This window comes from Choloepus didactylus, chromosome 10 (genome assembly GCF_015220235.1).
Source record: "Choloepus didactylus isolate mChoDid1 chromosome 10, mChoDid1.pri, whole genome shotgun sequence".
In the NCBI taxonomy this organism is placed as follows: domain Eukaryota; kingdom Metazoa; phylum Chordata; class Mammalia; order Pilosa; family Megalonychidae; genus Choloepus; species Choloepus didactylus.
Window position 1 is genome coordinate 114018005 of NC_051316.1, and position 18144 is coordinate 114036148.

At 43.9% G+C, this 18144-nt stretch overlaps 1 protein-coding gene across 4 annotated transcripts in view; it reads left to right on the plus strand.

Annotated features, from left to right (window-relative positions):
• Window positions 1-18144, plus strand: part of EPB41L4B (erythrocyte membrane protein band 4.1 like 4B) — a 149672-nt gene that overhangs the window by 89100 nt on the left and 42428 nt on the right. For all 4 annotated transcript variants that reach the window (XM_037797899.1, XM_037797901.1, XM_037797900.1 and 1 more), the window contains exons 16-18: window positions 10564-10796; window positions 12971-13089; window positions 17661-17786. In XM_037797899.1, the coding sequence (XP_037653827.1) occupies window positions 10564-10796; window positions 12971-13089; window positions 17661-17786 (478 nt within the window). The remainder of the gene's footprint in view (window positions 1-10563; window positions 10797-12970; window positions 13090-17660; window positions 17787-18144) is intronic.

Genomic DNA, 18144 nt, shown 5'->3' on the forward strand with positions numbered 1-18144 from the left:
CCCCCCAGAATACTGAGAAAATTTTTTGCACGTCAGCTCAGTCAGCATCGGTACCCTTTGGAAAACAATGGGGCTTGGGGCAAATGCTGGAAAAGTATAGAGGAAAACATCATACAGTTCCTCAAAGAATGAATTCCAAAAACTGAACTGGTAAGCTTGATGGCAGTACAGGAAAGTTTGAGAACAGATGGTTTTTAAGCACTTAGTAAAGGAAGTGGTGTTCTCTTGGGAAAAGCATGAATTCACTCAGAATTTTCTAAGTTGTGCTAATCTCTCATGATTTTTAATAAGCTGAAGAAAGACTCTTTCTAATCTAGGTAGAATTTGTCTTAAATCAACATGTAATGTTGAAACACTAGAAAATCTGTAAACTTTGGAAATAAGACAAGGAAGACTCTAATATACATCCTTCTGGAGACCTGACCAATGCAATACACCAAGAAAACAAAATCAGGACTAAATATTGGAAAGAAAGAAATAAAAGCCATGTGATTATCTCCTTAAAATCCAAGTGAATTCCAACTAATAAGAGAAGTCAGCAAAATGACTAGAAGTAGAAATATCCTCAAGTCAGTAGTTTTTGTATATCCAGCAGTTAAAAACAAAACAAAACAGAGGAAATGTAATTAATTAAATCCCATATACAGTTCTGACAAAACTGAAAAACACCTAGGAATAAAGTTAATAAGATATGCATGTAGCATACAATTATGAATAAATTTAAAATCCTGACAGAAGGACATTTTAAAAGATCTGAATAAATGCAAAGAAGTATTGTTCCATATGGAAATATTCTTCCCAAATAAGTTCATAATCTATAATGCTCCCAATGACAATGTCAGTGGGATTTTTTTGTGGTAACCTGAATTAGTTCTAGAGTAATCTGTAATCCTAACGTGATCTAGAAGAGTAAATGCATGGTAACAACCAAGAAAAAAGAAAAATAAGGAGATTTGGAAAGGGAATATGATTTGTCCCCTCAGATATAAAAACATATTAAAACAAAAGCAAGTAAGACAATCTGGTGCTTAGATTTAGCAATAGATAAATGAATCAACAAAAGCATAAAATACAGAAACAGACACAAGAATATGTTGTGTATCCACCGGGCAGACAGGAAAACTGAAACCACTGTAGGCATTTCTTACAGGGGGAGTTTAATGCAGGGAACTGGTTACACAAGGGACGAAAGAACTAAGAAGCTAAATCGGACAGTGAGGCAACCTAGAGACTAGAGAAAGACTAGAACCTGCTCATCACTCTTAGAGCAGGAGGGACAAAGGACATCCTAGCACCCAGGATTTAGGGTTGCAATAGAAGCTGGGACCACGGGAAGCCAGCTCAATGGGCATTGGAACGACCAGAGGACATAGCTGCTACTGGAAACACCTGAGGTACAAAGAGAGGGAAAGGCCCCGACTTCTCCCCTTCTCCCATTCTCCCGTCTTTGCCAGTGCCTCCCTTTGGCCAAACACCCAGAAACCAGAGGGCAGGGAGCCTGGGAAATGCAGTTTCTTGGAAATAGTACGTCAGGGAATGAGCAGGGAATGGATTGGAGAACACTCAGGAAGGTGACGGGCACAGAGAGAAGATGTGGCAGGATGAATTATTCCTTTGGTGATGTGGGGATGATTGATTCTTCATTAAAAAAAAAAAAAGTTAGGAATTTACTCCCCCAATATACAAATACCAGATGAGTTAATCCAAATGTGCAAAATAAAAGTTTAAGAGCAGGCAGCTCAGTCTCATGCTTATATAAGGGAATCCATCCAAAACTCAGGTCTCAAGTCCCTTCACCAGTCCGCCAACATTGTCAACTCCAGACCTTAGCACTTGCCGGACCCCACTGCCTGGAATGCCCAGTGCTTCCCCTTCCCCAGGAAATCTTTCTGGCTGGGCTCCTCCCCAGGCTGGGATGGGAACCCTCATTCTGCTCATCCACAGATCCCCATGCTTGCCCTTATCACAGCACTGCCTTGTACTGGTAACTCAGCAGTGAGCTTGTTGAGGACAAGGCGGTATCTCATTTGTCTGCACAGTGCCAGGCCCAAGAGTTGGCACTCAGACATGTATTGAGTGCATTGATATTTCATTTGAATCTCAATCCAACCAGTGTGAACACTGGGCCCCTGTTGTGTGCTTAGCATTTTACTTAGTACAGTGGAGGACACAAAAACATGCGGCGTGACAGTCTCTGATCCTACAAAGCTCGTATCATTGGGAAGACAAGCTGCATGCCCAAGGATGTCTGGGGCAGTGGAGTTCTGAGGAGGCTTTGTGCGTTTCCTGATGGGTGTGTTTGCTGCCTTAAATAGAAGCTGAGGCAGGTGGGAGGATGTGGCAGATGGACAGTACATGGGGCAGGAGGCTCAGCCAGTTACCTGTGGCATCCTGGTTACCTCACTCCCCTTGGCAGCCCCTGTTTCCCCATGTGCAGAATGCAGAGGCTGGCCTCAGATGGTGGTCTTCAACCCTGGGTGCATGTTGGATTTGGAGATAGACTGTGACGTTGTTGGTCTAAGAAGGGCCCGAGCACTGATTTTTCAAAACCTCCCCTGGGTTTTTTTTTTAAGAGTTTTATTGGGATATAAATCACATACTGTACAGTTCACCAATTTAAATTGTACAATTCAATTTTTTTTCTCTTTTTTTTCCAATGGTTTTAAGTATTTTCACAAAGTTGTGCAACCATCACTACAATCTAATTTTAGAACATTTTCATCCCCTGTAAAAGAAACCCCATATCCATCAGCAGTCACTCTCCATTCCCCCCATGCTTTCCAGCCCTAGGCAACCACAAATCTCATTTCTATCTGTGTGGCTTTGCCTGTTCAGGTATTTCATGTAAATGGAATTATGCAATATGTCTCCTTTTGTGTCTGGCTTATTTCACTCAACATAATACTTTTCAAGGTCCAACCATGTTGTGTATAGCATGTGCCAGAACTTCATTCCTCTTTATGGCTGAATAATATTCCAGTGTACTGATTTACCACATTTTTTTTAATCCGTTCATCTGTCAATGGGCATTTGGGTTGTTATGAATAATGCTGCTATGAACATTCATGTGCAGGTTTTTGTATGGACTTATATATCCATTTCTCTTGGTTATACACCAAGGAGTGGGATTACTGGGTCATATGGCAAACCTATGTTTAACTCTTTGGGGAACTACAAGACAGTTTTCCAAAGTGGTTGTACCATTTTACATTCCCATCCCTGATGATTCCAATATTTAATCAGGGTTGAAAACCACCAGCCAGGATGATGTCTGAGCCCAGAACCTGGCTGAGCTGTAAAGGGGTGTGACTGGCTCCTCTGAGCACCCCAGTCTCTCCTGACTTTGTTCTTGAGAGAAAGCCCTGCACTCTGGCTTAGGACCCCCAACCCCCAACCCATCCTGGTCCTGCCCTGGTCACAGTTCGGGAGGTAGATTCTGGAGGGCCCTATTCGTTCAAAACACACCAAATGTTTGGCTCTGGTTGGGAGAACATGTGGGATTAGGAATGGCTGAAGAAGTCCCCCCCAACCTCACCAGTTCCTCAGTGCTGTGCCTACCCCTAAAACGGTCAATAAAGTCCCGTATGACTCAGGCCCCAGCAGGAACACCAACTTCTCTGGAGTTGGAGGTAGAATGAGGTGGAAAGAGAAGAGAAGAAATTAGGTCCGGTTCCATCTCTCATTTTGCATTTACCAACCGGGAAAGTTTCTTACCCTTCCTAAACCCCAGTGTAAAATGAGGCATCACCCGCATCCTTGCAGGATCACTGTGAAAACTGAACACAAATTGCCGAGCACAGTGCTGGGCACAGTACAGCCTGCTTCTTGAACAACCAATTCCTTCCCGACTGTTGGCTCGTGGCAGCAGAGCCTGGAGCCTACATACCCCTCCTCCATCACCCTGTTTGAGAACCAGGGCCTGTGAGCTCCTTTCCAGAATGCCATAGAAAAACCCCAGATGTGACTCTTTTGGATTAATTTCTGAGTACTATGATATTGTGACTACTTAACAGTGTTTCCCACACAATACATTTGAGAAGACCTTGTCTCATTTTCTCATATTGTGGGTGAAATGTTTCCTGTGACTATAGATCTACATGGAAACTTCCTGAGCCTCAGTCTCTGTTGATGGTGAGCCTGGAGCTGGCTTCATCTCCTTGAACCCTAGCTAGTGGGCCCTGAGGCTCGTGGGTTGCTGGGTTCCACTGGCAACTCTAGGGTGGGCTTTGACCCTCTCTGAGGTCCCTGTGGACTGTGCAGATGCACAACTCTGGAGGACGCCATTTACATCATAGTCTATGTGAATGGCGCCTCCTGGAGTTTTACAGGGAACAACCCATGAGGCTGTGGGCAGCAGTGCTGCCTGTGGTTTCTTTAACAGATCCATGACCCCACAACCCTTCTCCTAAGCTCGGGAAAATGCATGAATTAGAATCTCCAGGATGGTCCCAGCGTGTATGAGCTGAGAAAGCTCCCAGGTGAGTGATTCCATGGCCTGCTTAGGAACTTTTGCTTTTCTCAAGCCCCTTTCCCTTGCAAAATTCCTGGTTGCAGCTTCAGGAGCCTCTCTGACCCTCATCTATTTCTCTGCTCAATTGTCTCTTTCTTGGTCTCTCCTGTAAATGGCTGTACTGTGAAAGTCACATGTGACTATTTTATTTGACATGTTATTAAATATATACATATTCCTGTTTAACTCTTCACTCTAGGTTCCTTGAAATAAAAAAGCCACACAATTTTAAATTGGAAAGACAAATGCATGATACTTATCCTTTGATACCACTGCCCCCTTCCAAGGCCATGGCAGACATCACTAATCAATCACAGCACTCTCTTTCCTTTTATCTGGGCACAACCTCAGAATCCTCCTCAATGTGGCACTCCAAGCAAAGAGTGAGAAGCGATTGGAGATGGCATAGGAGATGACATCTATTTGCCATCCCTGAGAAGTTCTTACTCAAAGCTTCCCAACTCCATCTCTAGCTCTGACGGTATGCCAGATCTCTGCTGCAGGACATTTCCCTTTGGGTATTCATTTGCACACTCTATAATTCATTTGAAATCGTAGTTTTCTTTCCTCAAAGCAGCCCTCATTCTTCACCTCCTTTTTCCTATTTATGACATGTCCTTTGTCTGATCCTCCAGCTTAATGCTTTTGGAATTTTCTGATTCCTCCAGGTCTCCGTGTCCTCCCCTTCTCAAATCCAGCCAATATCTCCCCTGTCTCCTGTATCTCTCTTATTTTCAGTGTTTCTCTGATTCGTCCCCTCCCTCCTAGGCAATTGCAGTGTCCACTCAGTCCTCTAATGGGTGGCAGTAACAAGGAGGAAGGGCAGAGTGGAAGACAAGTTGTGAAGCCCTCTCCAGTTCTTCCAGGCAGAAGGGAATTTTCTCGGTACTGAGCTCCCGGTCTCTGACCTCTTTAGGAATATTTTTTTCAACATGTTTGAAAGACATGTCAAGATAATGATCAAGAGCGCAGGCTTTGGAGTCAGCAGAGGTGTTGTCAAATCCTAACTCAATAACTTCCTTGGGCATGTTATTCATTAATCCATTTATTCATTAATCCATTCATTCTTTCATCAGTCAAATATTCAGGGAGCACCTACTGTGTCCCAAGCACCCATTTATGTGACAGATGAGGAAACCAGGGCTCAGAGTGACTGCTCAGGGTCCCACAGCAAGATTAGGGTAGAAGTAACACTAGAGCTCAGGTCTTTCAACTCCAACCTGTGCACTTTACACTAACCCCACAGCTCCCTCCATGGGGAAGGTGGATGCCCATGGTTATGTTTCAGGTTGGAGAGAGGAGAGGTGCAAGATTGTCTGTGCTGGTTTGAATGTATTATGTCCTCCAAAACGCCATTATCTTTGATGTAATCTTGTGTGGGCAGATGTATCAGTGTTGATTAGATTGTAATTCTTTGAGTGTTTCCGTGGAGATGTGCCCCACCCAACTGTGGGTGATGACTCTGACTGGATAATTTCCATGGAGGTGTTGGCCCACCCATTCAGGGTGTGTCTAAATTAAATCACTGGAGCCATATAAATGAGCTGACAGACAGAAGGAACTCAATGCAGCTGAGAGTGACATTTTGAAGAGGAGGTACAGCCAAGAGGGACGCTTTGAAGAAAGCACAGGAGCTGAGAGAGAAGCTGCAGCTTACAGAGACATTTTGGAGACGGTGTCTGAAAGCAGACATTTGCTCCGGAGAAGCTAAGAGAGGACAAATGCCCCAAGAGCAACTAAGAGTGATATTTTTGAGGAACTACAGCCTAGAGAGGAACGTCCTGGGAGAAAGCCATTTTGAAACCAGAACTTTGGAGCAGACGCCAGCCACGTGCCTTACCAGCTAACAGAGGTTTTCCGGACACCATTAGGCATCCTCCAGTGAAGGCAACTGATTGTTGATGGTTTACTTTGGACACTTTATGGCCTTAAGAATATAACTGTGTAACCAAATAAACCCCCTTTATAAAAGCCGATCCAACTCTGGTGTTTTGCATTCCAGCAGCATTAGCAAACCAGAACACTGTCCTTGAGCAAAGTCTCTGGGAGGCAGCCAAGGTGGGTGAGAGAGGGTCCAGCCTTGGGGCAATGTGGGGCCAACCAGAATAGTTTCATTAGGAACGTATCCTGCATCTGCAGCAGATGCCTCCGCAATGCCTCCTACCCCTATCCCCCAGCCAGGCCTGCAAACCCTGCTCACACTTAGAAATACCCCCAGTGGGCTGCTCACTTCACTCCAGGCACCACCGTCTTGCAGTCCTGAGGTTTTATTTCCAGCTTCTCTCCCACCAGTCTGTCCTCCACACCGTGCTCAAAATGCACTTTCTACAATGGAACCCTGACCATGTCTCACCCTTGCTCAAAGCCTTTTCTTGGTGCCATGTTCCCGCGGGATGACCTGGCGCACTGAACCCTTCATATCAGCTCCAGCTTGTCTTCGAAACTTCACCTCTGGCCACTTCCCTCCTCATTCCCTTTCCTCCAGCCTCCGGCTCCTTCAACCGCCATTCCTTTGCTCATACTATTCCTAAGACCTGGAATAGCTGTGTCTACCTCTTCCACCTGAACCTCCCCTGCCAAACAAAAATAGCAAAATATAGAATGATGTAACGAATGTGGAGAAATGCTAATAGCTGATGAATCTGGGTATCTCAGTGTGTGTGGGGGGGGAGAGGGTGTACACTGGAATTCCATGTATTGTTTCTGTTTTATTTTTGCAACTTTCCTGTAAGTTTGAAAATATTTTAAAATAACAAGTTAAAAAAAAACACAAAACATCACATCTCCTTTGATTTAGAGCACATGAGTTACAAATGGGAGAAATCCAACTACTTTAAGCAAAATAGCAACAAGAACAAAACAACAACAAAGAGAAAATAGTTTTCTGGGCTATGTAACTTTAGTGTTCAGAGTATGCCAGCTTCAAGCATGGCTGGAACCAGGTGCTCAAAAGATACCATGAGAGTTTTTTCTCTGTCACCATTTATCTTTATTCTCTGCTCGTCTTGTCTCTCTTTGTGCATCAGCTTCATTCTCAGAGATGCCTTCTTTGTGTCCAGGGAAAATGGTGACAAGTAGAGTCAAATTCTATTATCCTTACAGCCAGGGCTGACTTACCTATTCAGTACAGAAGGCACTGTGCCTTGGACCACAGTACTTTTACTTTTAGAGGCCCCAAAATGGTTATAATTTCTTTTAATATCAAAAGAAAAAAATGAACTTTAAGTTGAAAAAAAAAGGTTTAATGTATGATATTAATATATTCATCCTTATACCAACAGTTGTAAAATATCACTTTTAATATTTTTTTAAGGAGAGAGGATGAAGGCAAAAGTGCTCAGGACCCACAAAAGCATGGCCATGCTTGTCTATCAAAAAGGAAGGACAAGAAACCCTTTCTCTCAGTTTTCATGTGTCAAGTCTTGGGGAAAACTCTGATTGGCCCTAATTGGATCACGCTCCAGATAAATCACTCAGCCTAAGAGAATGGGGGGCTCTGACTGCCCAGATAAGAGTCTCAAGCCTACCCCCAAAGGGGATACATCTACTCTGCATGAACACAAGGAATGGGGTTTCCTATAAGAAAAAGAATTTTCTTTCATGAATGTGCTGGTTTAAATGTATTATGTCCCCCCAAATGCCATTATCTTTGATGTAGTCTTGTGTGGGCAGACCTATCAGTGTTAATTAGATTGTAATTCTTTGAGTGTTTCCATGGAGATGTGCCCCACCCAACTGTAGGTGATGACTCTGATGAGATAATTTCCATGGAGGCGTGGCCCTGCCCATTCAGGGTGGACCTTGATTACTGGAGCAGTATATAAGCTCAGACAGAAGGCGCAAGCTTGCTACAGCCAAGAGGGACACTTGGAAGAAAGCACAGGAGCTGCAGATGGGAGACAGTTTGAAGATGGCCGTTGAAAGCAGACTCTTGCTCTGGAGAAGCTAAGAGAGGACAAATACCCCAAGTGCAAATAAGAGTGACATTTTTGAGGAACTGCAGCCTAGAGAGGAATGTCCTGGGAGAAAGCCATTTTGAAACCAGAACTTCGGAGCAGACACCAGCCATGTGCCTTCCCAGCTAACAGAGGTTTTCCGGACATCACTGGCCGTCCTCCAGTGAAGGTACCCGATTGCTGATGTGTTACCTTGGACACTTTATGGCCTTAAGACTGTAACTGTGTAACCAAATAAACCCCCTTTTATAAAAGCCAATCCATCTCTGGTGTTTTGCATTCCGGCAGCATTAGCAAACTAGAACAATGAGTGTCCACCAAAATTTAAAATTTCCCTCACATGTTCCCTCCCTTATTTCATCTTTCCCAAACTTTCACCTTCCCCCAGAAGAATTAGTTGCCTCCACTTCTATGATGTTTAGCAGGTGTTCTAGTGTGATTGAACCCGACCATATCACAAAGTCTCTGGAACTCTTTTTTGCACTCGGGTGTGAGCAATTTGAAAGCAGAATGAAGGAGCCAGCAGAAGAGAGCTGGGCTATCGGGTGGAGCAGAAAGAGGGGTTAACTCTGCTGGGCAATGTGAAAAGGAGACATTTGACTTGGGTATTGTTCTGGTTTGCTAATCCTGCCATCATGTGAAATACCAGAAATGGATTGGTTTTTATAAAGGGGGTTTATTTGGTTACAAATTTACAGTCTAAAGGCCATGAAAATGTCCAAATGAAGGCATCAAACACAAGAATACCTTCACCGAAGGAAGGCCAGTGGTGTCCGGAAAACCTCTGTTAGCTGGGAAGGCATGTGGCTGGTGTCTGCTGATCCCAGGTTGTGTTCCAACTCCTCTCTCAGCTCCTGTGCATTCTTCAAAATGTTTCTCTTGGGGTGTTTTGTCCTCTCTTAGCTTCTCCAGAGCAGACACTGGGCTAGCATCATCAAAGCGTCAGAAAAAGTCTGCTTTCAACAACTGTCTTCACAATGTCTCTCTCAGCTGTTCTCTAAAATGTCCCTCTCAGCTGCTCTGAGGTCCTTCTGTTTGTGAGCTCTTTTTATAGTACTCCAGTGATTAAATCAAGACCCACCCTGAATCCACGGATTCCATTTTTCCATGGAAATAACTTAATCAAACATTCCACCCGCAGTTGATTGAGTCACATCTCCATGGAAACACTCAATCAAAGGATTCCAGCCTAATCAACACTAATACGTCTTCTCTCACAAAACTGCATTAAAGAATATGGCTTTTGGTGGGATATAATATATCCAAACTAGCACAGGTATTAAGGGCTGGAGGTCTTCTTGGAGAAAGGGGTGTTTCCCCTGGGTTGAGGGATGAGGAAAGACTCCAGGGGACAGAGAAAGGAAGAAGGCATCAGGATAGGAAGGAATTAGGGTGTAGAGAAGGATGTCACAGGAGATGCACGAGCAGCAAATGGGACGAGATCATGGGGGCCATGAATGCCACAGGAAGGAATTTGGATTTTATCCTGCATGCAAGGGCTCCTAACTTGGCTCTGTGGAGGGGCTTTAGAGGACCTGAAATTGTGAGTGAAATGTTGCATCTTGGTGCCTTTTTCGGCAGGGAAGGTCCAAGGTTCTCATCCAATTTCTAAAAAGGTTTCTGTCTGAAAACTGGTTTAGTATCACCAGTGATAGAGCTGTGTTCAGGGTTGTTGAGAGAGGAGTGACACGCTCTGGGACAGAATTAGAACTCCACTCTGGCTTCTCAGGAGGATGGGCAGAAGGAGGGAGCAGGGGCAGGGAGACCTGTAGGCATCTGCTATCAGATTCTAGGGTGGAAAATGCTCCAAATAGGGTGATGCTAGTGAAAACAAGAGGAGCCACTGGAATTAAAAGATGTCATAGCCATAAAGTTGACAAGTGCTTTCTGTGTGTTGGGGGTAATAGAGAAGAAGAGAATGTGAGACCAAGGCTTCTGGTTTGTATCATGATCTTGTCATAGGAGGGTTAACGAATAATTTTTTTGTTATTATGTTTTTGAAGTTCTTTTTCCCATTTAGAGACTGTTCTTTAAAGTACACACAGGAATAACCAAGCGTTTTGCTTTTCTAAATCCTGACTTTGTCCCTCTCCACAGCTACCCGCTACCTTCCCCAGTGCTCAGCAGCTCAGACCGGCTGCCTTTTGGCATCGAGGAGAACGGGGGCACGCCATTCACCGCCAAAGCTTCCGGAAGGCACCATCAGCACCAGCACCAGCACCACCACCAGCACCAGCACCAGCACCACCCAAACTATGGTCTCTCTCTGGCCCTGGAGAACAAAGAGGGGCCTGCGAGATCCCCAAACTCCAGCTGCAAGTCCCTTGCGAGTGAGCAGGGGTGAGGGGGCTGGGCAGGGTGAGGGCAGAGAGGCAGGGCATGGGTGGCTTCCCTAGGTCCTCAGGAAGGACACTCAGGATAGCAGGTAACTGTGATGGTAGTGCTGGGTTACCAGGTTGGGCAAGAGCAGGCAAGAGCCTTGTTTATTTAGCTGGAGCCAATTTAGGGATGAAGGTTTACCAGTAAACTCTGATATCATTACAAGATAAAATAATTCTCTCTCTAAGTTCCTTAGCAATTCTCTGCTTGGGCAGTACCCAGAGAACTGCTGGCTCATGCAATGGAAAGAGGGAGTTTCTACTTCCCTAATTACTGAAAAAACCCATATTGCTCCACATCTGACATTGCCACTTCTGAGAGCCAGGTGCTGTCAGGTGGAGCTATGTTCGAGTCGGGGCACCGTTACCAGGTCCTGGTGCAAGACGGACGGAAAAGGAGAGTAAGCAATTGGAAACAGTTTTAGCAATACGTCAGAGTGATTTTATATATGTTAGATCTAATTTTTAAATGTGGACTTGGATTTTGCGTGTCTGTTATTTTCTTTTCTTTTTCTGAAAATTCACTTTTATTATATTTTACAAAAGAACTGGTCTACAATGGATTGGGGGGAAAGAACTGTTTTTTGTTTTTTTTTTTAATCACATATGGTTTGAAAAGTGCTGAGTTAGGGGCGAGAATCCCGAGATGTCAATTCTCATTCTCACTAGTGAACAAAGTCCCCTCTGTGATCCTTGTTTTTCTCATCTATTAAATGGGGTAGGGTGTGGTGAGATGCTCTCCAAGGAATCTTCTAGCCTTGAAATTTCATGAATCTGTGAACCAATGAAATAGGATGAGCCATTCAGCCTTCACCTGCAGACCATGGTCAACAATTCTGGGTTGGCTGAGCTGGAAATGGGAACTCATCTGGTCTTAAAGAATCAGAAACTCTGTACCCCCCACCACTATCCATGGTGCCCTCACCGTACTCCAGGCCTCATCTTTTTGTACCTGGATAACTGTGGCAGCCTCCCAAGGGCATTCCCTCCAGCCCATCTCCACATTGTGGTGCAACGTGGTATCTCTTAATGACATCTGATCAGATTGCTGTCCTGCCCTAAAACTTTTCAGTAGGTTTTCCACTGTCCTGGGATAAAGCCCATCTCTAGGAATGGCCGCACACAGCCAGGCCCCTCCCAATCCTCCTGGCCCCCCACTCATTACCACTCTCCAGGGACACGGAACTACTCTCCACTCGCCAAATGCTGTGCTGTGTCCCAGCTCTGCCCTTTGCACCTGCTGTTCCCTCTGCCTAGAATGCTTTTCCCTACCCTGTGAACTCCTACACATCTTTCAGGGGCCAGCTCAAATGTTATCTCTTCAGTGAAACTTTCCTTAACACCCCTCCCCCATTCTTACCTTTGGAGTCTCTTCCCACGTGCTCTTACAGCAATTAAATAAACCTTTACCACTCTTATTTGGAGTTTCTGTACATACATCATCTCCCCCACTAGACTAGAATTATACCTCATTCCCCTTTATCACAGCTCCTCGGATCCTAAAAGCTAACAATACTTGGCAAAAGTTTTAATGCATAATAAATACTGAATAGTTAATGAATACTTACTGTATTAAATAATATTCCACGCATTAATAGGTAAATTCAAGTTAGTGGGAGGAGTTCTAGCAAATTAATCCAAAATGGTACAGAAATCAAAATCAGTGGATTTGGTTTCAGGAACATAACATGGTCTTTAAGGGCACATTTATATGCTGGTTAGCCACACTACCAACCTTTGCAGTTTACCTAGTGCTTTTCCATCTATAAAGCATTTGTATGTGAAAGGTCTCATTTAATATTTACAGAGACCCTGCAAGGTAAGGAATTTTATTTCCATTTAAAAATGGCTCAGGGGCTCAGAGAGTAAAGCAACCTGCCCAGCACCACCCAGCTCATATGTGGTGGGGAGTAAAGGGTTGGGGGTTAGGCCATTGAAACCTTGATGCTAGATGTTCTCATCCTTATCAGCAGGGCACACTCAAGGGGTTCAGCTGTGGGTGGAGGAGAAGGAGGCCAGCAGAAAGGGTGCTGGGGTGTCAGGCTCTGGCAAGCATCCTTCATCACTCAATCTGTCTGTCTGTCCTTTCAACCTTTCCTGATTTATCCCCTCTGGCCATTTTGTAGAACTGAGTCCAGGGGCGCCTGCCCTCTTCAGTGAAGCCGCTGCTCAGCTAAAGAAGCTGGAGCTGGAGACTGCGAAGGCTGCTGCCCCTTGGCCTGCTCTGCACATCAACATCAACAAGGTGGGGCCGGGGGCTCTGCAGGGAGCTCGATGGCGCTCGTGTCAACGTCTGCCTGCCTCTAAGCTATGTGCCTCAGCCTTGGTGGGGTTTCTCCTCAATCTCTCTTGAGTTTTCTGCTCAGAAGGTCTTTTAGGAGCAAAACATTGACTTGCTTCCTTTTTGGGTGAATCACAGCAGCAGGCCTTGCCCTCGGTGCCGAGGCCAGTAGGCTGGATCTAACAGTGGCCTCTCCTTCCTGCTAGACTGAGAGCTCCACTGGGGCAGGGTCTGCAGTTGCTTCTTTCCATTTCCTCCTCTGTCCCCCTCTGGCAATGTCTGGCACATAGTAGATATTCAGTATCTGATGAAGGAAGGTGGGGAGGAGGATGAAGGAGGAAAGGGGAGAGGAAGGGACACAATAGAAACCAAGCTTTCTTTTGGCTGGACCTGTTCTTACGTCCGAGTGGGCAGCCTTATGAAAGCCAGGTTATCTCAGATGTATAGGATGCTGGGGTTGGGTTTAATATATCATTTGGTCCGAACATCTCATTATCGGAGACCAGAGGAAGGGAAATGACTTTCTCAAGCCACACAGCAAGGGCACGGACCAGTGCCCTTTGCACTCCGACATACCTCATCTTCTAACCAGGGTTACTTAACCTCAGCACAAGTGATATTTTGGGCCTGATACTCCTTTGTTGTGGGGGGCCATCCTGGGCATTGTAAGATATTTAGCAGCATCCGTGGCCTCTACCCACTAGATGCCGGGAGCACTCCCCATCTGATTGTGACAATCAAAAATGCCTCCAGACATTGTCAAATGTCCCTTGAGCGGCAAAATCGCCCTGGTTGTGCATGCATTTTAATTTTTTAAATCCCCAAAGGAATAGCCTCCTTCACTCACAGTTCATTTCTTCCACTCTAATGCTAAGCTTTGCCCCTTTGTGAGAGGAATAGGAAGCATTTGGAAGAACTGACCTGGGAGGCTCCCCTCCTTACATGTGCTGGTGAGCATGGGCAGGTTGCACCTGAGGCAGGCCTTTGGGCCCATATAGACTTCTAGGATATCTCAGAAGACCCTTGCTCCTGAGTGCCCCTGCACCCCAAGACTCTCATTGCAGCAGTGATCAGAAGGCAATCAGGAGGTTAAGTGATCACCCTTAAACTTCAAGGCTCTGCTCATCCACTTTTTCTTCTTTATCACCTCCCTAATACCCAACTACAGAGAATCATTCCCCCAGGGTGACACTCACATTCATTCAATCACAAATCTTTACTGAACAGGCCTGCAGGAGGTGCTGGGGTTCAACCCAATATAGTATGTGTCCCCTTGGAGTGGCCTTCTTTCTCTTAGTCTCTTGGTTTTCAATTTCTTCTTCAATACACACAATAAATGGTTTTAATGGGGACTTACCTAAAGTTTGACAAAATACAAAAATATTTGCAAGGAATACAGCGCATAGTACAGCAGAGAACGCGCAAGCTCTATAGTAATTTGTAATAGCCATGATTATTGGTGGGACAGCAACAATAATTGCTTGCTATGGGTTAAGGCATAGTTTCCCTGGAGATCAAGTTATAACTCCCCTCCCTTCTCCACTCAAAGAAATGCAACAGTAAGCAAGTAAGCTAGAGTGATGTGGTTATACAGATAACCTTGACTTTGTCCTAACACATAAGCAAAGTATATTCACTCAGAGTATGATTCTTTATCATTAATAACCATTTCTTGCAACAGATCCCCCTCCCCCAACTCATCATGATATCACAATTGGGAAGCACTGATTTGGATGACTTTTAAGGTTTTTTCCAGCCAAGTTTCTGGAATCCTCCAGTTCTTCCAGGATTTGGCTAACTTCTTGTTCTTGATTTAATGGTGAGAAGTCATTTCCACTGCCAATTTCAAACTTGTACCCCAAATTATCACAGGAATGTAAATCTCATCTGATTTCAAATGTGTCACAATTTGTAAGAACAATTTAAATATGCTTCTGATCATTTCTTTATCCCCAAATGGCATCCCCAAAGAGATGGACTGTTTCCAACCATAATAGTAACAAAGCATTGTCATTCAGTTATGTCTTTTGAAATCTGCCTTTCCATATTGAAGAATGAAGTATCTTACAACAGTTCAATTTGATTGTAAAATACAAAATATGGTTATAAAAACAAGACAAAGCACAACATTCTCCAGAACCATCCTCCAGGCAGGAATTGTGGTCTTGTATAATTCAGGCCTTTATCTCTCATTAAAAAAAGCCTTTTATACAAATAAATTCATATGACAGTGCACAAATTCTCCAAAATTTATACTGGCCTTCACCTGACTCAACTCATAAAGCTGACCGTTATGGTTCTTGTTTTGTCCAGATCTAATAGGAACATGCTAACTGGAATTTTATGTCCAAAAAGCAGTTTAGAGTCACTAACTTCAAGGGGAAAATCAATACTGAATGCCCATTCTTTTCTTATTTTAGCAGCATTCAATCTTTAAAAATAGGGATTCGGTTATTACTATCAGCATAACTCTATCCCTACTGTAAGCAATTGTCCGAAGTCTCAAATGGGCTTTAGAACCAATTTACTTCCTACATCCCAATATATCATTCTAAAAATGTAAATCTAATTTAAAAATTACCTTGTCATGCACCAGTGAAAACAGCAATTCAAATAGTAAACAAATATCTAACTGTAACTGGATTTACCAACACAGGATAAATTCTCGTAAGGCTATCCCATAAATCTCATCTTTCAAAATAACTAAGTTACTAGCTTGCCTAAAGGGGAATGCAGAGTTCCTCGGGATAAGGAATTCAACCAAACAAGCTGGTTTTCTTTATATCCAACTTGACAGCTTAGGATCATTAGTGTCTTCCTATCTTTTTATTAATTGTATTTTCTTTTCTAACCATAGGATTTAACATGAAAGTGCCTTTTGTAAATCACTTTCTCATGAGAAAGGAAACTGAGACTCAGAAAGGTTAAGGGGACCCAGTATAATCCGAGCTCTGTCTTTGGAGTCACCCTGTCCCCCATGGGTATGAATCTTGGCTCTTCTACTTACTTCCTGTGTGACCTTGGGCAAGTGTCTTGCCGTCTCTCCTCATGGTTTTTCTCATCCATAAAACAGGCATAACCTCCAAATGGATGGTTTAATGAGGGGATTCAATGATGCATACATAAGAAATATTCAGTGATTGGCCCATGGTAAGCTCTCAGTAAATGTTATTTTTATCACCATCATCATCATCTTTTTTTTTTTTTTTTAGCAGGGCAGAGAACTGAGACTCAAATCCAGGTTTTCTTTCCCTGTTTATCTTGCAATTACATGAATCTGCTGAGCTCTGCTGACTCTCCCAAATGTTCCTCCATGTGTTTGGAAGTCCCACTGGGGAACTACGTACCATGTTCCCTTTCTTTATTAAATGATGTCAACCAGCCAATTGCCCTCTACTTCCTTTAGGGCTTTCTTGATATCCTTGCCGTGTGTACCAAGATGCTCCATAAAGATTTTTGAATTAGTGAATGAGATTAATTTTGGAACTTACAGAACTTGAGGCCTAGAATATTTTATTCTTGTCCTAGTACGTTTTGACTTAAGTGTCATATTTAGTCCTATACCACTCTGTTGGTTTTCAGCAATCCCATGACCTTGTATCTTTCTTATTCAAAACCTCTCTTCTAATAATAACTGTATATCATCATCTTCTTCCTCAGTAGGTATTTACTGAGCATCTACTATGTGCCAGACACCATATTAGCACTGGGAGAAGCAATGATCATGACAGGCACTGCTAACAATAAGACATTGTTTCCCAAAGTGTGCGATGTGGGCACCAAAGTTGATTTCAGATTATACACATAAATGAGTATTTTTATTTTAATAGTTATACAATTACCTCAATGGATATTATAATAAATATAATAGTCACCAAGCCTATGATTTCAAAGATGTTATTGCTTAGGACATAGTTACGATAGGTGCCACTGAGAAATCCACCTTAACTGGATTGTGTGAATTATAGGTACCTGTTCAGTAAATACATGGAATATGGTAAAAAAGAGCAAAGGTGGTTCCAAATTGCTGACGTCTGAGACACTCTCCAGTGAAGCAACACTGATACAAATTCCTTGTTGTTGAGAAGCACTCTTTTAAGTTTATTGCAAAAATACCAGTGACTATTTTGCACTCTCCCTCTTGACCCAACAAGTCACAGAATTGAATCTTTGCATGTAAGAGGTAGCAGACTGTAATAAAAAAAAATGTGGGCCAGATGGAGGAGACTTGAAATGTGAGTCCTGGATCTGCCACTTGCTCTAGCTGCAGGGCGCCGGGAAAGCCTCTTCTCTTTGAACCTTCACCCCATCTTCTGCCTAACGTGCTCTCTCTACTTCACAAGTGAATGAGATGATGGGTTTGTAAATCCTTCACAAATAGGAAAGCACTGGTACAAATGTAAGGAGTTGGTGGCAACTTGGGCTATATTTTTAGGTCAAGTGTTATTTGCGGTTGTGACTGCTGGAGGAAGTTACTCTTCGTGTTGTCTTCTTTCTTTGTTGACAATCTGCTGCATGTATTTTGGTCGTCACAGGCTGAAGAAAAGAAAGTTTCTGAGAAGACACTTCAGACCCCAGTTTTGCCTTCCCCTGTGGCTGATCACGTGAAATGTAACATTCTGAAAGCCCAGTTGGAGGATGCGTCCAGGGGGAACCCCCAGGTGTGTGGCGCACATACATTTCTTTAATTCCACCTCACAGGATTTCCTCAACGCCAGGTAGAAGAAGGAGGCCCTAGAGAACTGGGATTAGTCGGCGTCCAGGCAGGAGGCAGGAAACACACCTGCTATTTGAACAGAGATTTTAATATAAAGAATCCTTAACTGATATACAATTATTAATTAGGTAAGTGAAAGAGGAAAAAGAGAACTCCAAAGCAGTGGTCCCCCAACCACTGGAGGGCTGGGCCCCTTCCCCAGAGATTCAGTGAGTCTGGGTGGGGCCCGTGTATTTGCATTTCTGAGGAGCTCGTGGGACGCACTGCTCCAAGGGACTGGAGGTGGCCGCTGCAGGAGGCGC